At 42.6% G+C, this 27,535-nt stretch overlaps 1 protein-coding gene and 1 long non-coding RNA gene across 4 annotated transcripts in view; one reads left to right on the top strand and one right to left on the bottom strand.

Annotated features, from left to right (window-relative positions):
* LOC142095243 (uncharacterized) overlaps window positions 1-22,838 on the bottom strand; it is a 105,274-nt gene extending 82,436 nt beyond the window's left edge. The window contains exon 1 of the long non-coding RNA XR_012677764.1: window positions 22,764-22,838. This is a non-coding gene — a long non-coding RNA (uncharacterized LOC142095243). The remainder of the gene's footprint in view (window positions 1-22,763) is intronic.
* The window catches only part of MYOCD (myocardin), a 43,116-nt gene continuing 29,349 nt past the window's right edge, over window positions 13,769-27,535 (top strand). The window contains exon 1 of one of the 3 annotated variants that reach the window (XM_075178143.1): window positions 13,769-14,223. In XM_075178143.1, coding sequence (XP_075034244.1) covers window positions 14,169-14,223 — 55 coding nt within the window. In that variant the 5' untranslated portion in view covers window positions 13,769-14,168. The remainder of the gene's footprint in view (window positions 14,224-27,535) is intronic. The other 2 variants (XM_075178141.1, XM_075178142.1) reach the window with 2 other exon arrangements.

The following is a 27,535-nucleotide window of genomic DNA, read 5'->3' as shown; positions in this document are numbered from 1 at the left end:
AACAAGAGAAGACACCAAAATCTACGGCAACGTTAGTCAACACTAGTAACATCGGTAGCTGGAATGACGCCACAATAAATAATGGTTTAAGGCCCGCTAACATGCACAAAACACATGAAATTAATGCCAGTGGGTATGAGGCTTTAATGACTTCTCCAGCAAATTAAGTCCAAATGAATTTTAATGACACAATACATAAAAGCATGGGTACTTGCAGACATAATATAAATTATAAGCCCTTGTGCATTACATTTGATTTTATTTATGTAATGCGGAATCCTTTCAGCGCGTTTCTCCTTCACTTTTCCATTGAGCGCGTTTCTCCTTCACTTTTCCATTGAACGCATTTCTCCTTCCCTTTTCCATTCAGCGCATTTCTCCTTCCCTTTTCCATTTAACGCGTTTCTCCTTCAATTTTGCATTAATTTCTTCTTCACTTTGTTTTTGTCAACCCAACCCAGGGCTGTACCTTTGCAGTAGGTTCAATAGCTACATTCATTGTTCAGGGGACAGAGTTGGACTTATTTAATATGTATTTTATTTATTCTTTTTATAAAAATCCCACTCAGTCCCTTTTTTCCTAAGTAAAACTCACAGAGGTGGGAGTGTTGGCTAGAAGGCAGAGCCTGATTATCAATTAGGTAACCTGGGCCTCTGCCTAGGGCCTACTGGTTACAGAGAGGCCCAGATATCTACTGCCCATTTTTAAGCATGCTTTTTCTGACAAGGGGTGGTGGGTCCCCAAAACAGTATCTTGTCTCTGGCCTTAGAGGTCTTAATCAGGCTCTGAAAGGAACATTTTGGCTATGCTCTGTTTTGGTTTTTTTCTTGGTTAACCACTGTCTTATCACAGGGGAGGCGCAGGTGGCGGGAGAGCGGTGTAGTCAGTGACTAATCGAAGGTGCTACCGTTGATTGGCTGCTCGTCACTGCCCCGAAGTAACATGACTCTTGGTCCTTTTTTGTTGAGGACCCCTTGACCGGCTTTGTGTGGGTGCATCAATGTTTGAGTCCAGAAGGGGAGCAGTCATGCTGACACCCCAGAATTTAGCCAATGGTAAAGACTTAGGAGTAAATTTATCAAGCTTTGAAAAAGTGGAGATGTTGCCTATAGCAACCAGCCAGATACTAGCTGTCATTTTGTAGAATGTACTAAATAAATGACAGCTAGAATCTGATTGGTTGCAACATCTCCACTTTTTCAACCCCGCGGTTGAGTAAATATACCTCTATGTCCTGAACTTCACTCTAATTTGTATATAGATTCCCCAACACACCCATATTATTATCATTATTGTTATTGTCTTTTACCTATAAGGCACCACAAGGATTCCGCCACACAGTACATAGGCAGTTAGAAAATAGAAGTGAAATTACAAGATTACACAAGTACATACAGATAAGAACAATGGGTACAGATCAGCAGAATAATAAATGACTGGATGCAATTAACAGAACACAATGTATGCCATGCATGCACACAGGGACAGAGAGGAGCAAGGAGAGTGGGCAGACATGAGACATAGGGTACAGACATGAGCAGGGTCACCAAGAGGAATTTGGGGCCCTGGTGCAGTAAATTCTTGGGGGCCCTTCCATAGATTATAAAAAGAGCAGCTGTATGCCGCTGACAAAGGGGCATGGTCACACAGTGTTAGGCACACCAGCCAACTGGCAGGGAGAATGGAGGGGGTGGCTTCTGAACAATGGGGGCATGACCACAGTACAATGGTACTAAGTATTAACTGATATCCATATTATGCTTCTGTCTAGTCTGCTAAATCATCCACCCTCATGTCCCGCTAGTCCACGATCCTGATCCAGTAATTGTAATTAACCCTTATGTTTTCATCTCACCACCAAACTTAGCTCTAATGTCAACATTCCTCCCGGCTGTCTTCTTCAAACCACCAATTCCATCGCTTCCCTGTTCCTGTATCTTCAGCCAATTCCATCAGCAAGAGGTGCATGATCACATTACCGTACATAACTGAGCCAGTCAAGTATAAACTAGTATCATACAATGACCCTCACTGCAATAGCTGTACCTCAGAGTACTGGTCATACATAGGCAAACTGAGGGGGGTTTCCTAGTGCATGGAAACCCCCCTCCAAGCCTGGGGCACTGTATAATTGAGGTGGCTGGACTCTGCCCCCGCTTCACACGGCTCTGCTTGAAAAGGGAGAGCTGTGTGCACCTAACAGTAGTACATGCAGCATTGCCCATGTATATTATGGGGATAGGAAGAGTTGGAGAGGAGCCAATCACTGTCTAAAATTATAGCCACGCCCCCATGCATGCTGGTCACGCCCACTGGTGGCGTGGTGTGGAAATCCCCCCTCTACAAATCCTGCGTTTGCCCCTGTCATAGGCGTAGGTCTTGTACCCCTGGTATACACATACTATAAGACTATAGATGCCAATATGTCATCTGTCACAAGGAATTAATTGCTTAGTCACATATAAAAAGCATTCGGTACGTAATCTTTCCAGAGAATCGTTGTGTCATCATCTTATTCTCATGGGGCTCTTGATGTTGATAACCAGTCTAATAACATAGACAACTCATAGACTAATATTTAGTTCTCAGAGAAAACAAATCACAGACTTGTGTTTGTCGTTAAATAATCTAGTGAATCATGTTTAAAGCATCCTGCTCCTGTAACTTGTAATTTAAAGTTATTTCGCTCTTAAAAGAATTACAAAAATGTTACGAATTTGTGTTAATACTGGATAAAGTTTATTTACAAGTACTGATTTTCCTTTAAATGGCTGATATAGGAAATAGAGATGCTCGGGCTCGGTTTTCTGAAAACTGAGCCCACCTGAGCTTAGGGGATCCGAGTAGGCTCGCTACTTTTGCGCATCCTCGGATCTGAATCGAGGCAAAACGTCATTGTTGAGTTGTCGGATCTCGTGGGCTTTGGATTCCATAAGTACCTCCCTCCCCAGGAGATCCAGCGCCATTGCTCACACAGAAACAGGGGTAGCAGTGTTCTTGTCACTCTCCAGTCTCCAGTGACATTGCTCAGTGCCATTGCTCATACAGAAACAGGGATAGCAGTGTTCTTGTCACTCTCCAGTCTCAAGTTACATTGCTCAGTGCCACTGCTCATACATAAACAGGGGTAGCAGTGTCCTTGTCACTCTCCAGTCTCCAGTGACATTGCTCAGTGCCATTGCTCCAACAGAAACGGGGGTAGCAGTGTTCCTGTCACTCTCCAGTCTCAAGTTACATTGCTCAGTGCCACTGCTCATACATAAACAGGGGTAGCAGTGTTCTTGTCACTCTCCAGTCTCCAGTGACATTGCTCAGTGCCATTATTCACACAGAAACAGGGGGGGTAGCAGTGTTCTTGTCACTTGACAAAAATTGACTGGAAATTATTGGAAATTAATGTTTTTATGTAGGTTAATAATAATGTAGGGATAAAAAAAAGAGCCAAAAAAGAATCGGGATCCAAAACCAAAACACGAAGTTAATCCAGATCTAAAACCAAACCAAAACACGGGGGTCAGTGAACATCTCTAATCAAAACACTGTTCTACAAAACCAAACATTGATTTTTATCAGATATTTATTGGATTAGCTGGAAACTAGGATTGACCAATGATGCAAAGGGTATTCGTGTGTGGTCATCATCTGATCATAATATGTGAGCCCCTTGCTGTTTGGTCGTGAAGCCTAACCATTGAATGTCTCTATGTATTAGGGTACACTGGCCTACTCCTAGTCATTCTGTGATCGAGCCAAGTAGACGGATGTCAATGATCTTAAAGTGGTTTTCAAGCTGTAGATGTGTGGTACCTCAAAGCCCTGTTGAACAGCACAGAGGAGTGCATAAACGCTTTTAAAACGCAGGGCTACAAGGGGTTAATTGTGCTCCTGAAAACTTGTGCCCAGGAGTGATTGACAGGAGGAGAATGAAGGCCCTGATTGGCTGGGGGAGTAACAGGAAGAGGATGTGCAGGAAGGAGGAGAGAGAGAGCAGCATGGTAGAAGGAACAAGGGGGAGGGTGTGCAGCCGAGCAGAGAGAAGATAAGCTGCTGCCAGAACTGTGGCATTGCCAGCAAAGCGGACGGAGAACAGCTGGGGACACACAGCGGGGTGCCAAAGACAGTCTCCACTAACTGCAGAAACGTCTCAAGGTAAAACCCTAGCCTGCAGTGTACTGCACACACCCCAGTGTCAGAGGGAAGAGTGATGAGAGAATCTATCCAAAACTGACATTGCATTCTTGTACAAGGAAGGATTGTGAGAGCTTTTCCCCCAGATCATACCTTTACACAGGCTGCAGGGAACAATTAAGAAGGTCGTTTCAGCTATATCCTGTGTGTGCGCTGATATCTGGACATTATACCCTGCTGCAGAGCACATGTGCTGATAGAGATTCATTGACTGTTGAGAGAACAGCGCCATCTTGTGGCTGAAATGAGCAACAGCCCTGCTTTCTACTATAATACTTAACCCTTGATGGAAACCTCTGCAGGACATTGGAACACTACCAAATTCCTGTGCACAGGTCAGCTCAGGACTGAGTGGAAAATATGGTAACGTTACCGGGGATAATATTGGTGCACCAAATGTTTTAGATGATGTTAATGTTATGTGATTTACCTAAGAATTGATTTATTAATATTGAAGGTGTGACATTCAGTGTTAGTGGTACCGCTGCGATTCAAGTTAACTCAGCAGTAGATGCTAAAAGTGGGGCGCCTAACCCATAGGGAATAGCACGGTACCCCAAACACCTGAATAAGAAGTAGCCCTCTAGTGGGCGCGGTAGTGACTGTAAGAGTCTTGATGGGTTATTATTGATGGTTATTGCATCATCACCAGTCAGATATTGTTAACGTGAAAGTAGTAACTGTGATTACCAGTGTGCCTTATTAGACAATGTGTATTGAAGATGTTATCGTTATTCTGTCTTATACTCACCAGGTGTATGTTATATGTTAAATGCTATTGTGCTCTATGCCGATCAGACGCATTATTTTGTCATTACTATTGAGCTGAAGGGGTCAATGGCGCAGTGGCTTACCAAAACTATCCTTACCGCATTCTCAATAAACCCAAGTTGTTTGACCAATCCTTGTCCCTTTCATTGAAGTATTTATCTCCTGACCACCGGATATCCGAACAGAAAAGAACCTGACTCGTGTCTGGAGGACAAGGTAAGGGAAGGATTCCCATGAGTACTCGACCACCACAGATGAATTTAATGTATTGAGCAGTGCATGCCCACTTGCCACTTTTACTATATACTTGTATATAATGCTTTATCTTTCAAGTTTGCTTTCATGGTTTTCAAACATGTGTTTATATCATCAGGCCGAGATGTTTATTTCCGTTGCCCTGGAATATGATTTTTCAATAGAATGACATCCAATGCAGAGGGAATAGCAGAGCTGTGTCATATCCAAGGGCAACATACACAAATATGATGGTATAAAGACATGACTAAAAAGCACCAACTATAGCCAGGAAGAAAAAGAAAATGCTATGATAATGACAATAATTTGTGCAGATTGTTTGTTTTTAAGAAGCCTGACCTATAAATGAGTAAAGACGGCAAACAAATCAGTATTAAAGATTACTGGGCCCATTATTTATCCATGTAAATCAAGTGATTTGGGGTCAGACAGGAAAGCAATAACTAAATCATTTTCTGAGCTAACAACGTGGCTCTGGCAGGGGAAAGGGGAAGGTAACACTACAGAGGAGCGCGAAATGCAACATCCAAAATATATATTTTTGTTGGCTGTAGTAGCGATATAATTCTTCACTTTATTTCAAAGCCGCAGTTTGTAGTATAGTGATGGGTGTTACTGTCACTTACGCTGTGGAGGACGCCAGTTTGTGGTTGGAAGCAGATTCCAGCCTATCGATTCTAGGAACAATAAACTCAATGAGGCACGAGGCACAAAATGCTTCATACCTCAGTGATGCCACCAGTTACTATGTGACATCAAGACTGTCTTTATTACAGACCTCTTAACTGTCCCAATTTCAGAAGGACAGTAACGATTTTAGGGCCCTGTCCCGCTGTCCCATCACACACACATTACTGTGCCCCTTCATCATCACCACGCTGGGTCTCCTTAAGATTATACTGCGCCCTCCAAACTGCTCTCTACAAGATCACTCTGTGCCATGCTGTCCCCCCCCTTTATCACTCTGTGCCATGCTGCCTCCCCCTCTCCTTCATCACACTGTGCCACGCTGCTCTTCCCCCTCTCCTTCATAACTGTGCCATGCTGCTCCCCCCCTCTCCTTAAACACTGTGCCATGCTGCTCTTTCCCCCCTCTCCTTCATAACTGTGCCATGCTGCCCCGCCCCCTCTCCTTCATCACTGTGCCATGTTGCCCCACCCCCTCTCCTTAAACACTGTGCCATGCTGCTCTTCCCCCTCTCTTCTTCATCACTGTGCCATGTTGCCTCACCCCCCTCTCTTTAAACACTCTGCCACGCTGCTCTTCCCCCTCTCCTTCATAACTGTGCCATGCTGCTACCCCCCTCTCCTTCATCACTGTGCCATGTTGCCCCACCCCCTCTCCTTAAACACTTTGCCATGCTGCTCTTCCCCCTCTCCTTCATAACTATGCCATGCTGCTACCCCCCGCTTCTTCATGACTGTGCCATGTTGCCTCACCCCCTCTCCTTAAACACTGTGCCACGCTGCTCTTCCCCCTCTCCTTTATAACTGTGCCATGCTGCTACCCCCCCTCTTCTTCATCACTGTGCCATGTTGCCTCACCCCTCTCCTTAAACACTGTGCCTTGCTGCTCTTCCCCCTCTCCTTCATCACTGTGCCATGCTGCTACCCCCCTCTCCTTAAACACTGTGCCATGCTGCTCTTCCCCCTCTCCTTCATAACTGTGCCATGCTGCTACCCCCCTCTTCTTCATAACTGTGCCATGCTGCTCTTCCCCCTCTCCTTTATAACTGTGCCATGCTGCTACCCCCCCCCCTCTTCTTCATCACTGTGCCATGTTGCCTCACCCCTCTCCTTAAACACTGTGCCCCGCTGCTCTTCCCCCTCTCCTTCATCACTGTGCCATGCTGCTACCCCCCTCTCCTTAAACACTGTGCCATGCTGCTCTTCCCCCTCTCCTTCATAACTGTGCCATGCTGCTACCCCCCTCTTCTTCATCACTGTGCCATGTTGCCTCACCCGCTCTCCTTAAACACTGTACCACGCTGCTCTTCCCCCTCTCCTTCATAACTGTGCCATGCTGCTACCCCCCTCTCCTTAAACACTGTGCCATGCTGCTACCCCCCTCTCCTTAAACACTGTGCCATGTTGCTCTTCCCCCTCTCCTTCATAACTGTGCCATGCTGCTACCCCCCTCTTCTTCATAACTGTGCCATGCTGCTCTTCCCCCTCTCCTTTATAACTGTGCCATGCTGCTACCCCCCCCCCTCTTCTTCATCACTGTGCCATGTTGCCTCACCCCTCTCCTTAAACACTGTGCCCCGCTGCTCTTCCCCCTCTCCTTCATCACTGTGCCATGCTGCTACCCCCCTCTCCTTAAACACTGTGCCATGCTGCTCTTCCCCCTCTCCTTCATAACTGTGCCATGCTGCTACCCCCCTCTTCTTCATCACTGTGCCATGTTGCCTCACCCGCTCTCCTTAAACACTGTACCACGCTGCTCTTCCCCCTCTCCTTCATAACTGTGCCATGCTGCTACCCCCCTCTCCTTAAACACTGTGCCATGCTGCTCTTCCCCCTCTCCTTCATCACTGTGCCATGCTGCTACCCCCCTCTCCTTAAACACTGTGCCATGCTGCTCTTCCCCCTCTCCTTCATAACTGTGCCATGCTGCTACCCCCCTCTTCTTCATCACTGTGCCATGTTGCCTCACCCGCTCTCCTTAAACACTGTACCACGCTGCTCTTCCCCCTCTCCTTTATAACTGTGCCACGCTGCCCCGCCCCCTCTCCTTCATCACTGTGCCATGCTGCTCTTCCCCCTCTCCTTCATCACTGTGCCATGCTGCTCTTCCCCCTCTCCTTCATAACTGTGCCATGCTACTCTTCCCCCTCTCCTTCATAACTGTGCCATGCTGCTACCCCCCTCTTCTTCATCACTGTGCCATGTTGCCTCACCCCCTCTCCTTAAACACTGTGCCATGCTGCTCTTCCCCCTCTCCTTCATAACTGTGCCATGCTGCTACCCCCCTCTCCTTAAACACTGTGCCATGCTGCTCTTCCCCATCTCCTTCATAACTGTGCCATGTTGCCTCACCCCCTCTCCTTAAACACTGTACCACGCTGCTCTTCCCCCTCTCCTTCATAACTGTGCCATGCTGCTACCCCCCTCTTCTTCATCACTGTGCCATGTTGCCTCACCCCCTCTCCTTAAACACTGTGCCATGCTGCTACCCCCCTCTTCTTCATCACTGTGCCATGTTGCCTCACCCCCTCTCCTTAAACACTGTGCCATGCTGCTCTTCCCCCTCTCCTTCATCACTGTGCCATGCTGCTCTTCCCCCTCTCCTTCATAACTGTGCCATGCTACTCTTCCCCCTCTCCTTCATAACTGTGCCATGCTGCTACCCCCCTCTTCTTCATCACTGTGCCATGTTGCCTCACCCCCTCTCCTTAAACACTGTGCCATGCTGCTCTTCCCCCTCTCCTTCATCATTGTGCCATGCTGCTCTTCCCCCTCTCCTTCATAACTGTGCCATGCTGCTACCCCCCTCTTCTTCATCACTGTGCCATGTTGCCTCACCCCCTCTCCTTAAACACTGTGTCACGCTGCTCTTCCCCCTCTCTTTCATCACTGTGCCATGCTGCTACCCCCCTCTCCTTAAACACTGTGCCATGCTGCTCTTCCCCCTCTCCTTCATCACTGTGCCATGCTGCCCCGCCCCCTCTCCTTAAACACTATGCCACGCTGCTCTTCCCCCTCCCCTTCATATCTGTGCCATGCTGCTACCCCCCTCTTCTTCATCACTGTGCTATGTTGCCTCACCCCCTCTCCTTAAACACTGTGCCACGCTGCTCTTCCCGCTCTCCTTCATAACTGTGCCATGCTGCTACCCCCCTCTTCTTCATCACTGTGCCATGTTGCCTCACCCCCTCTCCTTCATAACTGTGCCATGCTGCCCCCCCTCTCCTTCATCACTGTGCCATGCTGCTACCCCTCTCTCCTTAAACACTGTGCCATGCTGTACTTCCCCCTTTCCTTCATCACTGTGCCATGCTGCTACCCCCTCTCTCCTTCATCACTGTGCCATGCTGCTACCCCCTCTCTCCTTCACCACTGTGCCATGCTACTCCCCCTTCTCCCTCATCACTGTGCCATGCTGCCCCCCCTTTATCACTCTGTACCATGCTGCCTCCCCTCTCCTTCATCACACTGTGCCACGCTGCTCTCCCACCTCTCCTTCATCACTGTGCCATGCTGCCCCGCCCCCTCTCCTTCACCAATGTACCATGCTGCCCCCCCCCCCTTCATCACTTGGTGCGTTTCTGTTTTCCTCCCTTTGCCTCTGTTCCTTTATTTACCTTTGTATTGGCTTCTTTCATCTCTTCTCTTCTATCTTTTGTCTTTTGTCTTGGACCTCTCTGCGCCGCGCCTCACTGACTGTTGGGCATGATGACGTCACGTCTGACATTCAGTGAGAATGGAGCAGAGAGGAAGGAAGTGGACGCCGGCGCCACGATCATGTGAGCATTTGGTTTTATTTTTCTGTTGGCTTTTTCTTTTAAATACCCTGCTCCCCCCACCAACAAAGGGCATCAGTTAATTAGTACCCCCCCCCCCCCCTCTTGGCGGCCCTGGTTATTACATGTGGCACTTTTGACCTTTTTTTTTTTTTACAGTGCGCAAAATACATGTAGAAATGTGCCCCTCTGTGTGAGTGGAGGAAGCAAAATGCAATAAAAGTATATGATTGTCCTTTTGTAGAATGGGAAATGCAGAGTAGAAACGGCAGTGCCCCCTTCTTCACAGCGAAGAACGTCTCTAAAAATGCGCTCTCTCTGCTCCTCAATTTCCTTTCAATAATCTGGCTACACACAACGTAATCTCATTTTTGCACTACTCCACTAAACTAGGAGCACCAGTTCACCTACTCCGCAAAGAACACCCTAACTCCGCCAAACTCCTATCAGCCAACCAGGGACGGAGCTCTGCAAAGCCGGGCCCCAGAGCACAGAGCAGGGAAGTGGCCCCTTCTGAGCATGCTCAGCCCATACATGCGTCGTTCCACAGAGGAGAGTGGCAGCCTCAAGGTTTATGTGGGGGCCTCTGTGGGTGCAGGAGGTTTCTCTTGGGGGCCTCGGAGGAGCACGTTCACTGGCATTAGCAGGACCTACTTCACTTCCAAATGCCCTGGCGTTCGCACCCGCTACACCCGCTGTAGTACCGCCACTGCAGCCAACACAGACGTCTGCTTCTTAAGCTGCCATATTCCTCCACTAAGTCAGGGCGCTTAATTTGGTCTTCTTCAATGGTTTAGTACAATAGCAGTTAGGTAGTAGTAAGCCCAGCTGCTAACATCTAACATAGTTTGTTGGGAGGAAGATGGAAATAACAAAAGAATATTGAATCCATTTGACAGTTCCGTATTAACTCTGTGCCTACCAGAGGTCTCTGACGTTCCTTATAGGAAGCTCTGTATAAAATGTTATCCAAAGGGTTAAATGTAGAACTTTCAAAACAGTTTGTTGCAGAGTGAAATTATCTCATTGAATTGTTACATTATCCAGTGGTGAAATTCTTGTGGTTGAAGATATATTTCCCCATCTTCGTTTTTGGAGTAAATTTTGCCCACAGGTTATTGACTAATAATATATTCATTGTCATTTCACACAGCTCCCCCACAACCAGCTGCAGGCGTCCCGCACGGAGGTGTCCGAAAAACTGACAAATGGGGGGAAATCTATCAAAACACCACAGGCATGGGAAATCCTTCAATGGTTCCTTATTTGCTGCACTCAGCTGGGTCTTAAAGGAGAATACAAGCTTTGCCTGTAGGAGAAAAGACAGTATCAGTATGATAGAGCACAGTATCAAATACTTCAAACATATGCTGCAATCTCTTCTATTACAACACATCTCAGCATCAGGCACATTCTATCTTTTAACGAGTTCACTTTGTGTAATTGCACAAAGTACATAAAGAAACAGCTAGAAGAGCAGACAAGATTGGCCAACTTTTCACCGTGTATCCTAAGGACTAGATTTACTAAACTGCGGGCTTGGAAAAGTGGAGATGTTGCCTATAGCAACCAGATCCTAGCTTTCATTTATTTAGTGCATTCTACAGCTAGAATCTGATTGGTTGCTATAGGCAAGATCACTTTTTCAAACCCGCAGTTTAGTAAATATACCTCTAAGGGTCTATGTTTGTGAGGGAGGATACACACGACCACTGACTGTGAGCCCCTGGCACGTCCCGCTCCAGCTGCTCTTACTGCAGGTTGAGTGACTAGTAAAATTACTGACCTCTGTAGTGGATGAGATTATCAGTGCACTCAATTTCCCAAATACTTGAGGTACACGTGGCAGCAATTTAAAACATGATAATGCCCAAAATTCAGGACAATTGGGCGTGTAAAGTAATGTGCCCATTTTACATTTATGCTGCCTGAACGCCATATTTGTTTAGGCATAGAGTAATATTTTCTGCCTGCAACATTTTATATGTGCGTGGGGTCTATTCTCCAGACTTGGGGTTTTCCAGAGAAGGCCTCACCCCAGAATTTGCCTCATTATAAACTAGATATATAACTTCAGTGATCATCAGTCTGTGTGTATGACATTCCCCTCAATATCTTGTGTAGCAGTGCTCCTCAAAGTGACTGTAGGAGGAGGATCTTTGTGATCATTCCTGTCTGTGTATGACATTCCCACCTCATAATCTTGTGCAACAGAGCTCCTCACAGTGACTGTAGGAGGAGGCACTCAGTGATCACGTCTGTGTGTATGACATTCCCCTCAATATCTTTTGTAGCAGAGCTCCTCACAGTGACTACAGGAGAAAGGCATTTGGTGTATGTCTGTCTGTATGACATTCCCACCTCATGATCTTGTCTAGCACTGCTCTTCACAATGACAATAGTAAAATCCACTTGGAGTTCTCAAAAAGCAAAGGGGGCTCCACTGAGCATGTGCAGTCCAGTGCATGAATCGGAGGGAAGAGAGCGTGGGCCTCAAATGGGAAGCGGGGGCCTTGGACCGGAAGAATGTCTCATCATTACCAGGCTTCCCTGACCAAGAAACTTGGCCCCTGCTCATCAGTTTGGTTATTCACAATAGACAGGAGCAACATGGCCTGATTCATTAAGGAAAATAAAGCAAATAAAAGGACCAACTTTGCACCTTGGCAAAACCATGTTGCATTCAGGGGCGGGCTGGACCGAGGGGCAGGGGGGCAGTCTAACAGCTGTTCTATCTGTGTTTTATCACTTTGTTTGTTCTCAATTGTAAGGCACTACAGAAATCTGCTGGTGCTATATAAATAAATGTTGAGGATATGATGAAGTATGTGTGTGCTACATGAAAAAACAGTCAGTATTTAACTTATGTGCAAAATAATAAACTAATTTGCACCCCTTGCATTGTAACATGGTTTGTCCCGGAGAATATTTACTTACACTAATTTTGTTTGCATTACTTTCCTTAATGAATCAGGGCCTACATCTTTTTCAAATTGTCTGACAACACACTGACAAATATATGTAAATGGAGCTGGTCCCACAGATAATACAGTTTCTCTGAGGCAACTTGTTAGACAAAACTGAACAACATACATCCCTATTTTAAAACAGCCCATGAAGTGTGACTCCACCCATTCTGGGGCAATGGAAGTTCATGGGGGAGGTGCATCAACATCAGGCCGAGAGGCAAGATGAGGGTTGCGACCATTTGAGACCACGTCAAATCCAGCGAATCGAGAGCAAGTAAGCTTTTGATTTTCTAACTTAAATCTTTTAAAAGGCGGAGTCACACTTAGTTTTGGGCGGAGTTACACCTATCAGTATTATGAACAAGTGGGGCTATGCCCACTCTGGACATGTTGGAGACAACTTGGCCACAAACTGCAGGTTTGTATCATGTTCCATATTCCTACAAACATATAAAAACTTGCACAAATGCTACTGTGTATTTGTGGTGGAGGGGAGGGGAGGGCCCTCTTACAGCACTTTCCTTTGGGAAACTTGTAATGTTCCCATGATAAATGTATAAAAATAATATATAAAAGTAAAGAAAAATGACACCAAGCATAAAGAAATGCTTGTAAAAACATTCAACATTGTCAAAAGCATTTCACACAAGACAAATGGAAACAGCTATATTTTATTAAACATATGTTATTGATATTCTGTAGCCAACAAGAAGATAATAACTAAGAAATAAATGATGAATTCAAAGCTGACCTTTAAATCCACAGGTAACGTACCACTGAGTAACTAAGGGTACTGAGAACTAAGATCTGTTGGATATTTGAACTATTTTAACCACGTTACAAGATGCATCTTAAAACCCGCCAACGGTTTTCTTTTTGCTGTCAAATTCAGGCTACCCAAACAGCTGCAAACTTCTTGCTTATTTTCTGTACAAAACTCCTTCCCCAGAAAACAAAATGAGCTGACACAATTCTCAAGCACAACAAAAGGTAGACATTGGTTCATTTCCTCCTGATGAAATGCCCTGCACATTAACACACACAGCCTAGAGATGTTGTGCTGTGTGAACAAACCACCCGATGTTAGGCTGCTGGTAACTCTGAAAAGCACTGTGAGGTCTCAGGGCTCTTGTCCCTGCACTGAGATGAGGCTGTGAGCTGATTGGTCGGAAGTTTTGTTCTGGAGGTCTTACTGGTGATGCTAAAGATCAGATATCAAACTCATGTTTCTGCTAGACAATGACATCAGCTGGAAGAGTGATGCTGATTATAGTAACTGGGAGGAGAATCCAGAAGGATGGAACTTAATTAATCCAGCACAGCTGAACGAGAAGCATTTGCCTCTTGTACAAGGTCAGTGTTTGATGGGACCAAATTCTCTGAAGCTTCAAAGTTTTTTGCTGCTAATCTAGAAGCAGCTGAGCCGGCTGGAGGCTATTGGATGGTTTTTTGCTGTCTTTCCTGATGGTGGTGTTTCTCAGGACTCATTTTTGACATTGGAATTGCGATTTAAGGAACAACATGACTCTGCTTGGATCTGAACATTCTTTACTGATACGGAGCAAGTTCAGATCAGGTAGGGGGTGACACTAATCCGGATCATTTTGAATTGATGTCATTTAATTTTTTTAAAATGTTTTTTTTTAATATGACGCATCCAAAAATATAGTCCATTTAAAATATGTTATTAATCTTCCTTCGTCTGCAATAAATAGTCCGCAGCGTGGATGACAACGGTGCGGAAAGTAAAATAAACTGGTGTAGTTAGGGTAGGCGAGAGAGAACACCAAGCTGGGTTGCCACAGCTGCTGAAGAAACTCTTTACTGTCACACGGCAACTTACGTTAATTCGGCATACGCCGACTTGCGGTAAATCATCTTACGTTAATTCTGCAAGAAGAATAATCAACAGGGCTGACCTCTAAGAGGTTCTGCAGCAGCCAGTGTCTTGTCGCATGGGAGGAAAATATATATATATGGTGTATCAGACTGATAACTAATAAAAGACATAGAATACAAAATACATAGAAAAGAAACATGGGTGGTTTTGTTATATCAGTACGGGCTTATTATAAGTTAGGGAGCTTGAAAATAGTTATTTTTATTTTTTCAGCTCCCTCCGTTCTAGTACTGAAAGAACTGACAGTTCTAGGCCCCCTGTCAGCTACCAGACCAGTATCTGTATAGCTGTTGAATAGATGCTGAATTTACCCTCCAGCAGCTCTCTCTTGGCTGTTTGCGTGCTATTTAAATCAGCATTATCCGGAGGAGCAAGCCACTTCCTACCACAACTTTGTTAAGCCTTTTAAATGGAAAAAGTTGTGTTTGGAGAGTTTGCAAACAGCTTCAGCGTAAAGACATCTGTCTCCATAAAGGCATAGACACATGTATACACATACTGTACATCATGAACCGGGATGGCCACACAAAAATCCCACTTCTAGGACCAAAAAAAACGATGTGCTGTAATTTTGCCACACTTTAACTTGAATGCTAAACAATATATTTTTGAGGTTCAGTCCACTTAGTAGATCTGATATTTTAGTGCGTTTTGTGTATTCATTTTTTTCACATTGTAATGAAAGCTAATTTAAATGTGGTACACATGTCAAAGAACTCGTTACATCTCTCATGATGATTTTCTGTATGCACTGATTATATGATCTGTAGTGAGATGAAGATCTGCTTTTTTTATTTATGTATGCACTGTTTATATTCTAGGATAATATTTTGTAATCTACTGTGGTTCGGTGAAACTTTTCTCTTTATGTTTTGTTGTGTTAATTTTGCTTTTCCGATGACTACCGCATGTCAAACATTGTCGTAACCCAGAATACCGAAATACACTGGGTTAAGATTAAACATGACCTTGGGCATTAACCCTTAACAATCTACTGTACAAATTGCCGTGGGCTATTAAAGTTTGAACCAATGCATGGAAATCTATACTGACTGTAAACAGGTGTCCGTCGAATTCTACATTGTACACGTTCCCTTCTAATGCCTAAACATTGTAGCTGTGTTGTGAAAAAAATACCTAATTTAATAACAAACTCACATTTGAATCATAACATGTGTTTGTTTTGAAGTGTGCAATTTACCAGCCAGTTTTGAAATATTTTAACAAATAATATATATTTTTTTATTGTTTACCAGCAAATAATGCCATTTTAGCCGTCAGCGAGTGAACCGTACAGTTTTCTTGTCTACAGCGCGTTCTATTTCAGAACACTGACAAATACAAATTTGTGTACATTTTGTACCTGCAATCAGTTCACATTGGGGTATAGAATAAGGTGGATTAAAGGACACTGGCCCAAGTCGGTGTCCACCAATTGTAATTTATTTGTAAATGGCGCATATTGTGTGTTTGCGTTACCGGAGACATTGTTGATTTGAATGCTAAGGGGCTTTGGACACCGTAAACAGAGTATGTTTACTTACGCAACACTATGACCACACTTTATACTTCTACAAACGGTATATAAATGTAATACATGGTATCCAGAAGAACAGGTTGTTTTAAGCTTTTTTTTTTTACTTGAGGAATGTTTTGTGAGTAAAAACAGGTCACCCAGTTCCTTATCATGTACCAGAGTTTGGAGCCTGTGCCTCTGTCCAGTGACAAACATTAAGGTGACACTTGGATAAGGGGACACTGTTTCCTGTCACATGCTACTTGTCAATGTCAGTTGTACCTAGTCTGCAAGATAAATGATGTAATGAACACCGGGATTATGCACTGTACTGTAATGCATTGGCTAAGAGTTTACTCTAAAACAACACTGCCCTCTTGTGGAATAAATCAGAAATGACTGCAGTTAGCAACGCTGCACAGTTAGCTGTCATATTTCTGCATGGGTGGATATTTAAAATATTTCAACCAAAGTATAAATGCTAACAATTCAAACAAAAATAATAACTTTGTAAAACAAAAATAATAATATAGAACTATGTTTGTCATCTGATTTAATTTGATTGAAAGAGAGGTATATAATTTAATGGGCTTGACAAAGATTTCCTAAGGGACTTCTTGTGTTGTAAAGTTATCACCTTACTGGAAAAAAACATTTCAGGCACTAAATATTCTTACTAGGGTTATATTTTTTGTATTACTTAAGTCTTTATTTTTGTTACCTAATTATTCTAAGGTTACAAGCACGCATGACCCCTTCACTTGAGCTGTGTTCCATTCTACTGTTGTTGAATGGAACAGATCAATCAAAACTTTAAAATGGAATTGTTGATCCCCATGAGGATTGCAAGGACTGTTCAGGCACCTACTTTATCCAATGAAGGGTGAACAGAGCATAGCTGCAGCTTGTAGAACTTCTTTCCATAATCGATCCATCAAGCAGTCGTCCTGCCTTGTTCCGCTATGCAGAGTGCTTGGAAAATGGAACAGTTAAAAACTAGGATCTTCTCGTCATATTGATTAGTGGAATATAATTTTAGAGCTTTAATTTTCTGATTGCATTTAGTAAATGGTTAAGTGTTGTTGTTTTTTTAACCCTTCCTTTCATGTAAGGTTTATGTTTTGGGCAGCAAGTACGTTTGTCAGGTACAAGGGGGCTCGCAGGACTGTTCTTGTTCAGCTTGCGGTTTTCGCCATTATCCAATGTGGTCATTGATATATTTTTTTTATGTATCATCTTAACTAAGCTGATGTACGGAGGAACAAGACTGGTGTGTGTCCTTTTTAATTAGACCATCAGTCCTCTGTTTGAACAAAAAAAGCATGTTTACATTCCAAAATAAATCTGGGGCTCATTCACAAGAGCATATTCCAAAGAGGAGTACACTTGCTGCTGTGACATGTTACAATACAAGGGCTGCAAATTAATTTATTTTTTGGCATACAAGGAAAATAACTGGCTGCTTTTTCATGCAGCGCACAAGTACTTGATAGCTTTATTTTTACACTGAAATGTAAAGTTGATCTAGGAAATGCCCTATCCCAACTTTTAAATCTGTCCTCACATATTAAGTTGACCTCCCCCTCCAAAGCAACATGGTTTTGCCATGGTGCAAATTTGCTCCCTTTATTTTATTTGCTCATAATTCGGCATCACGCCTGTTGTGTTCGGTTTGGATGACGACCTGAGCAAATTTTTGCAATACGTCCTTCTCTGCAAGCCCTGAGTTATTTCTGATCTTATTAAGTCATTCATTGAAGGCCCTGCTCACAGTGACGAAGGAGATGTATACGGTGCATATTGTGTAGAGAAGTACAAACGGAATTCTCTCTAGATGACAAAAGCCTATGCTCGTTACATCCCTTTTAAAGAACCAATACTTCAGTTACATCGGTCTTTCAGGCTCCGTTCTCCCCAACCTCTCCCAGATCGGTGAGGGTTTCACATTAACCAAAAGACGGCAAATTTTTATTGCCTCCCATTTAAAATTTTTCAAAACGTTGCTTGTTTAGAAATGATATACTTTCTATATCCAAGTTCTTTATTTGTAATGAGTCAGAAGCAATATATTTTTTTAAATGCACTTCGTAAAATTTTGACTTTGCTTGTAACCGGTAATACAATTGGCACTAAAGAAGTATAAATGCTGGCAAATAATACCTGAATAAACAGCGATGAGTGATCTCATTTGTTATCATACTAAGTAACGTCCTGTTACACAACAACATACAGATCTTTTAGCGGGATGTACAGCGCGTAGATTGCACTGTAGGTGCTTAACCCTCCACTAGCGTAGAGGTAGACAGGAGGCGTAGGGTTATTGAAGCATAAACCGTCACACCCACCTTGCTTTAAGGGTGACCGGATGGTACCATTTGTCTCATTAAATTAAATTGTAAACCATATGGTTGTTAACAGTAACTATGACTTGTATACTGGCTGAATATTTTGCACTATACCTTATATCTCTTATACTCATTCTAATACACTGCCGGTAAGACTGTTTTGCCCATTGCTTCTGGATGTTGATTTATGATGCTGTTGTTTTTATATAACTTCTACTGAAGTAGTGATACCATTATAGGACTCCCCACACAATATAAACACCGGTCTGAGGTTCACAGTGCTGCTTACCTTACTAGATAAAAGGCTTGAGAAGGTCACAATTGGACATTATAAATTGAAATTGTTTTATGCATCAACAACCCCATCCAACACCATCATTATTAATACTTGGGTGTATTAGATATCTGACAATCTGGGGAACCCAAAAAACCCAATTCTGGGACAAAGCAAAGTGCATCTCAATTAGGAGCCTAATGGCCTGCTTTTGTATTTGTAGAGTGTATTTGATAGGGGGCTGTAGACACCTGTAATCCCCCCCACCCTGTCCCCAAGCACTTGCCTATAGTTTTAGGTAGAACAGTGCCATGTATACATTTAACTTAATATTCAGAATCCAAGAGATGACTCTTGGTACTATAAACTCTGTCTATAGCACCTCATAGAGTTCTATGAAAGCCTTTCTAGCTGACACATAAAGTGGTGCGTTAGATCACTGAAATGAATGATGGTTACTGGGGGCTGATGTCCCTCGTGCTTCGTGTGCAGAGCATAATTCTATATAAAATAACTGAACTGTTACTGGTCCATCCCATATATTGGGGAACTACAACTACAATTGGTTCTGAATCTGTTGTACATCTATACGCCTTTTTCCCCCCCGATCTTTACAGTTTTCAAAGTTCTGACGTTTATCTTTTTAATGACGAGAATGTCAAAGTATCCCTGTGAATCCATCAGAATGGTTGCACAGTATCTAGTGAACATTCCACACCTCTCATGACTTCCTACTAGATAATGAACCCTCACCGGCCACCGCTGGAGAACACGTCCTGATTTTAAAGTGTCACATTCCACTTCTTGCCTTGTTAAACCTATGTTAGAAATTCAGTTCTCCGGAACCTGCCCCCCCTATGTCCTGGATAAGTAGATTTGCCGTCTCTCTGGCAGGTTGACTTTTTTGGTGTTGTGAAAGCTCAAAGACTGATTACATGATGGTCCCACCAATAAGTCTGTTCCAAGCAGCCATTGCTGGAAAATAAATGATTACAATAGGCCCCCACATACCTACATAAAGTACGTAAACACTGCTCTTATTTAATAACTAGTCATTGTAAAGTATATTGTGGGTATTGCCTTTGGAAAGCAAACTGTTTTTGCTTCCTGCGTTGCTTGCTCAAGTGAATTATTTTCACATACCAGGGTTACCAGCAAAAATAGAAAGCGGACTTAGGGGTATATTTACTAAACTGCGCTTTTGAAAAAGTGGAGATGTTGCCTATAGCAACCAATCAGATTCTAGCTGTCATTTTGTATAAAATACTAAATAAATGACAGCTAGAATCTGATTGGTTGCTATAGGCAACATCTCCACTTTTTTAAACCCGCAGTTTAGTAAATATACCCCTTTAGGGTTTGTTAGTAGGATCAGAGTTGCCCTAATAAATAAAGAGCTTTGTACTTTGGGGTGCACTGTTCACTTTAAGTAAATTATGCATCTTGTTGTGTGCAAAGCACAGCTATGTGTGTTTTTCTCCCAGATGCTTGTATAGATTATTAAACGATAAACTAAGGAATGATCGTGGTCCTATTTGATCATGAAGAAACTGTTTTGCATTAGTTTGTTCTGACCTGTAACATCCACCGTTACGGTTGCGTTCCAATGAGAACAGTTACGACACCGGCCCCTCAGCTGATGTGAACGATGATCTATGTTTGTTGCTACATGAACTGAACTTATTGCCCAACAGCTAACTTGCTCCACGAAAGGCTGGCTGGAAATCTGCAGGCTCTGTGCGTCGCTAATAGGCCGCTATTGGTTGCCTGTCAGGAAGAGAGTCTCCAGTGACTAGAATAATGTGGTGCGACCCATTAACCCTTCCGGCAGCCCGGGGGGGCTGCGGTGTAACTTGTGTATACACACCAGCTGTGTCCTGTTTGAAAACACTTTCTCTGTAAATACTGATGGTGAAGAAGGGGGGGGGGGGGCTGAACTGCAGGGCCGATGGTTAAATTTATATTAACAAACATAAACCATAAATGTTGAAGGAGCTCTCGTTACAGTAGTCCCACAATAAACCTTAAATTAGCGTTATGGATAAATCATTTCTTATTTAATCATTTGTACGTATGATCTCAGGATTGCAGGCGCACGTTGAGCTTATTCTGCAGAGTTTAAACGGTGGTCTAATATTTTTATTCTATTAGAATATTAAATCATTATAAAGAAGTCCTATTATAATATAATAGTTGTAGCTTTCATTACAATATTTTATATGGTCCTTTTTATTGTATTCCATTTTTAGTAGAGGTTGACGGATGTCTGTCCGGTGTCAAATGACGGGATAAATTAATGGTTTGATGTAAGAAGCACTTTGTAGAATCTATAAAGTAAGGAGTTGGTACTAATCTTGCACGGTGTCTGGTCCAAGGGTGGAACTGGTAATTGGACAGAGCAGGGTCCAGAGATCTATCTTCACTTAGTTTGTTTTTTTGCTTTGCATAAACCTCCGAGGCCTCTGTGGGAGAGACAACTTGTCAGAGGTGTGATGTGGCACCGCAGAGTACATGCCAGCATTTCTACATTGCAAATATCTTGTCATCTACAATTTACTTTTTGGGATGATCGCTGGATTCTCTAGAGCTGTGCTCGCTGGCTTGGGTTTGTAAATGGGTTTGATCTAATGGTAGCTCCGTTCCTAGGGCTAGATTTACTAAGCTGCGGGTTTGGAAAAGTGGGGATGTTGCTTATAGCAACCAATCAGATTCTAGCTTTCATTTATTTAGTACCTTCTACAAAATGACAGCTAGAATCTGATTGGTTGCTATAGGCAACATCCCCACTTTTTCAAACCCGCAGCTTAGTAAATCTAGCCCCTAGTGTGTTTATACATTTGTAGCGGGAAAGAAAGAATGGGCTAGTCTGTGACCAGAAGAGGGTTATATGAGTTGGATGGATTTAAAGGGGCTGTACACAAACCCCTTAAATGTTGACGGCTGGTTTTCACAATGACCCAGGAGAGGCGAGAAGTGAAGGATTCTGGGAGAACAAGAACCCTGTGACTTAGCAGCAGTCCCCAACCAATAACATGCCCTACTCTATGGCCACCGACTTCTCCCCCTTTCTTCAACCTCTCCCAGTGGCCGGCATGTAACAAAATTTTAAAAGCAGACACAATAAGAGACCCATGTGATTTGCACACTCTGTTCTGTGATGAAATGCTGTTACTTAAACAGATGAGAATTGCTGCTTTTTAACACCGTAGTGAGTGTTTATTGTAAGAAAACACACTGTACACATAGTTTTCCCTTTAAAAAGCTGCCTGGGCCAAAACATGTGCAACTTTGACTTCTTTTTTTTGTGTGTGTGTTTTGTTTTTGTGTGTTTTCTTTTTGTGTGCAAACTGCAAATGTTCTATGGAGTAGAAGCCAACGATTGTAATTGAAAGACATTTTGATCATGCGGTACTATTTGGGGTGCAGATGATCCACTTAATTGCTACATGTCTGCACCAAATATGGCCACAAGGTGGCAAAAAAACGATTTTTCTTTCTTTTTTCCCAATCTGGTCCTGTGTGATAACTCTCATGCTTCCAAGACGTATTTTATACATATTGTTCAGATTTGAGCTTAAACTTTTTTTTTTTTTTTTAAATTGGAATTTTGTGTTATCTTTTGTGCAGAATTTAATTAAAACTCAATGTCCCAAATGCTATACATACAGGCATATTGTGTTGTGCCAGATGCGTATTTCATTTCTCTGAAACAGCGATTGTTGGATTGTAAGGTCCATTTAATACCAGTCAACGAACCCCCCCCCCTTTTTTTCTGCTGATAATGTGGTCATTGCCCCTTTGATATGGCGGCAGGGTCAGATGAATTGAGGTGTGGCTTAGATAAGGGGTGTGGCTTCTTTTGTCCTGATAGTCAGTACTGTAATGTTGGGAGTAATGGCTATGGGAATTGGGTAACTGAATCTACGCTCTACTCTTACAGGGGTAAACGCAGGATTTGTAGAGGGGGGTTTCCACACCACGCCGCCAGTGGGCGTGACCAGCATGTATGGGGGCGTTGCCATAATATTAGACAGTGCTTGGCTGCTCTCCAGCTCTTCCTATTCCTATAATATACATGGACAATGCTACGTGCACTACTATTAGGTGCACGCAGCTCTCCCATTTCAAGCAGAGCCGTGTGAAGCGGGGGCAGGGTCCAGCCACCTCAATTATACAGTGCCCCAGGCTTGCAGGGGGTTTCCGGAAACTAGGAAACCCCCCTCGGCTTGCCCATGTCTTAGGGAGTAACTCTAGAAAATACACACACACACATCTTGTATTCTGTAAAATCTCCCAATCCTCTAGTAATCCTCAGCTTTGTACAATAGAAACCATATGTAAGTGTGCTTTTATTTCTTCATTAATTAAGCCCATTTTTTCAAAAAGGTTTTCTTGCCAAATGGTAATTTACTAATCTATCGTTCATCTCTACTCCATGCACCAAATTTCACGCAATATTACCAGTTAAAATAATCCGGGCTGTTCATCTGTCTACGGCTCAGACGTCACTTGATGTGATTATGTAGCTGCAGTAGCTAAATAATGACCAGAATACAATGAGGAATGGGGAATTTAGATTGTAAGCTCCAAAGGGGCAGGGACATATGTGAATGATAAATATTCTCTATACCGATAATTTATGGTAATAAATAAATTATTCATGCTGCCAATGGGCAGGGTGCGTTGCTTGTGTACTCGCTTACTTGCTGCCAGATCGTTCAAGCACAACCAGAGTTGTTGTCTTTTAGCCAAAACCCGAGGAATAAATACGAACTTATCTCTTCATGAAATGGTTAAAAGTTCTCAACCACCTTTATTATATAAAGGGACAAATCGATTACCCACCGTCCCAAATTCATTATTTTACTATTATATTGAGACATTTGTGTACAGTATGTTGTACTTAATATTAATAATAGGCTAAACAGTTGATCACGAGGCAGCTACTTTCAGTTGAGTTTATAAATAATGAATGCATTTCATTTTAATATAACTAAATGACTTCCAATGGGTACGTGCAGACACTCTCCTGTCGCCCACATGAGGTTCAGCCCACCTTCATCACTTCCGTCACCCCCCACCACCACCCCCCGACATCCAGAGTACTATTTTAAATTTGTCCTTTTAACTGATTACTCAAAGAGCATAAAAAAAAACAGGTTTTATTTAAAATTATTTAGATTAGTGTTTCCCAAACCCGGTCCTCAGGTCCCCCTAACAGTCCATGTTTCCCAGATCTCCTTGCTGGAGCACAGGTGTAATCATTACTGACTGACACATTTTTACAGCTCTACAGGGGGTATAATTATTTCACTTGTGATCTGGAAAACCTGCACTGTTAGGGGCCCCTGAGGACTGGGTTTGGGAAACACTGGTACAGATGATTGAAGTAGCCCAATACTGTTCTTTTTTTGTTATCAGCAATTTATCCCCGGGTGCTGGGGTGTAACATGTAATCGCCAGGGACCACACTCTCTGCTCATCTAAGCATGCACAGGGGTTGTTTGGTGTTTCAGTACTGCTCGCTGTACTGGGTAAGCTAGCAAGCTCTAGAGCTCAGCCCACCCTGGATGTTGTCTAAAGCAACGGTAGCTTAGCCCTGCTGGCCCGCGGCCGAGCGTAGCCCTGCTGGCCCGCGGCCGAGCGTAGCCCTGCTGGCCCGCGGCCGAGCGTAACCCTGCTGGCCCGCGGCCGAGCGTAGCCCTGCTGGCCCGCAGCTGAGCTTTGACATGTCTCCTTTGTACAAAATTTAAATTTCACATCACCCTTGAACAATAATGTCCCCAGTCTAATGCAAGTTGCAACTGGGAGCTTAACAGTTGAACTAATACGAACTAGTCTGCTAAATAAGATGCATTTTTCCTTTATGAAATAAATTAGTGTTTAGTTTTTATTTTAAAATGTCATTTTACACACAATTTCTTGATTCATCCAAGCTACTGGTTACATTTTTTTTGTGAATGAAAAGGTCATCCTTCCTATATTGTCCTTCTATTTACTTTGTACTTACAAATACTTTACTATGGCTATAAAATACAGGTCCTATTTCGTTTTTAGGTTTTTTTTTTTTTTTTTTACATGCTGGTCAATGTCTGTCCATCTATGAAATGAGAGTTTAAATGTGGCAGGTTTTAAATAAGAAACGGCTACCCCCAAAAAAATAAATGTTCCCATAGTAAAGGCTGCCGCGCAGAGAATATCTTTAATGTTACTAGTGATTTTTCTTTTCAGGGATGAAGTATTTATTCCTGTTTAAAAACAAAGCATGGGTATGCTTATGTGCAACAGGAGAGAAAAAAAATAGCTACAACCACAAAATTTACTTGTGCAAACAATCTGCCTTATCAAATGTATACAAAAGAACAAGTGTGGATTAAACAGGCCTGGAGTTTCGGCACCTAGGATAATGTCAGGCTCGGTAGGCCGAGGGAGTCTTATCTATTGTCGCATTCCAAATCCATGACTGCAATATCATCCGACCTGTATGCCACTATATAAATATAGCCATAACTGGGTCACGCTGACACAAGCTGCACTTAAGAATAATGTTTACGCTATCCCATCACAGTCCGAGAGATTATAATTGATCTACTGATGTAAATAAACTTCTATCTTGCATGAAAATAATCTAAACATGGTGAGAGAGACCTGATAGGGCGTCGTATCTCTCCATGTCGTCATCCCGGCTACATCCTTGGCAGCTGATGACTGTTGATAATCTAGAAGTCCATCACATATTTTCCAGATAGACCAATGTTAACCGTTGCCTAGGACGTCTCTGTGTCTCCCTTTTGAAGCTCTTTATGAGATCGAAAATGCATGTTTATGGGTTTTAAGGGGCGTATAATTATCCTTCTTTCTTCCTTGCTTGTCTTTTTTTATTATTATTATTATAAGTCTACTTTGAACAATTCTCAATTTTTCCTTGGTCAAGTTTCCCTAAGATCTTTAAACCCAAACGCATAAAACTCAGTTGACAAAAAAAACAAAAAGATAATCACTTAATTTTGGGTGAAAAATCAATGGGACTTTTTGTTTGGGGTAAGATTAGTTTATCCAAAGGGATAAAACCATCAATCAACAGGAATCAATCATCTATCAATGCACGATGGAAAAGTTTATAGATCTAACTAAATGAACAGTCGTAGATTTTGAATGATTTGTAGATTTGTCCATTAACTACAGGACAACACCACCAAAGTGAATATAAAACCGTACCCACGTCCCCCATCACTACCCCTAAGCTAGGATAGTCACTGTGTTTTTTTCTGAAACGACCGTCCCAGCAATGATTGAAAGGGAGATGTCGGATAGTCAGTCCAGAGACAAATGTCTGGTGCTATCCTGCAGGCTTGCAATAGTGTAGAGGACACCTACTCGAGTGGAGTATAACATTTAACCCAATTGTTTGGGAATTCAGTTGGGGGTTGGGTGGTCACTTGACAATTCAGACCCATATTCGTTTATAAATTGCTGGACTATGGCTCAAGTCACAAACTTCTACCTTCCATATCGTTTCCCTAATTTTCGACTAGATTGAATACTCTGGTGATCAGGAAAATCCTACCTTTTTAGTTTCAGATTATCAATATACTGTAAGATTATCAATGTACAATTGTTTTATTACCCTGAATTCATAGCGCACTGGAATGTGATAGCTCTCTACAAAGGCTAAAATTAATGATTTTACTTTACTTTAAAAGTTTTTAATTATCTAAGTATCCATTTGATTCCCCAAAATTCCAAAATAATTAAATTTTCATGATGGAATACTTTTTTTTTTTTTATTATTATTATTATTATTATTATTATTATTATTATTATGCTATATTGCATCTGAAATGTATCTTTTTTTCAATTGCAAGCTATTCAAACCTTGTAGCAAAATGAAAAAAGAGTGAAACACAACAACCTACCGATAATTCGCTTTAATCTGTCTAGTGCAAGTTAGACAATGAAAGAAAGAAAATGCTATATTGTTTTTAAAAAGAAAAATAAATTAAAAAAATCCAGCTGTCCAAACTTTGACACAGGGCTGCCATGTAAATAGCATTACCCAGAAGTCTATTCTGCAATGCCAACTAATACTGTCCAATAGGGTGTTTTAGAGTAAAGATTAAAATACTCCGGTCGTATTTACTTGTTATCTGATGAAGAGCAAATTGCTTTATGCAATTATTATTTAGAACTTCTTTTCTTCTTTTCTTCTTTTCTTCTTTCCTTCCTTCTTTTAATTTTTTTAATGGTAGGACAGATGGTCACCAGACACCATTGGTAAATATATTAGTTCGACTGTAGGAAATCTCCTCTGCATCTTATACATGTACGATAAAGGCGACAACCAGCATTTCTAAACTAAACATCTGCACTTGGCCTGAGGCGGAACGCAACTCTTTGATAACTTATCACGGGAAATAGAGGCTGACACTGCAGTTAATACATTTCTGCTGGACAAAATCTGTCAATCGATTTCCACAACTGAACTCGCTACAGAACTCGCTTCACATATATATATATATATATATAATCGCCAGTATGGACTTGTTGAAAGAAATCTTTCTTTCCTACATAAATGTGTTTTGCACCCCCTTCCCCCTCTGCAGAGCAGCGTGCTGGCCGTTACAGCTACATCTATTATTTATAATACATGACTTCTTGTACATCCAGCTTACAGTTCCTGCAGCTGTCACCACTTTCTTTCCATCTGTTTCTAGTTAGATTTGAAGAACGGTTCCTTCCAGGCACAGAAGGCAAAGGAAAGCTTTGAAACTGATATGTCTGCTGGGCACGTGCCTACCTGTCCTGTGGCTTCTGAGTCACGTCAACCGACCACCGCTCCACGGATAGCACGTC

Source organism: Mixophyes fleayi, chromosome 6 (genome assembly GCF_038048845.1).
Source record: "Mixophyes fleayi isolate aMixFle1 chromosome 6, aMixFle1.hap1, whole genome shotgun sequence".
In the NCBI taxonomy this organism is placed as follows: Eukaryota; Metazoa; Chordata; class Amphibia; order Anura; family Limnodynastidae; genus Mixophyes; species Mixophyes fleayi.
This window is presented reverse-complemented; position numbering and strand designations above follow the sequence as displayed.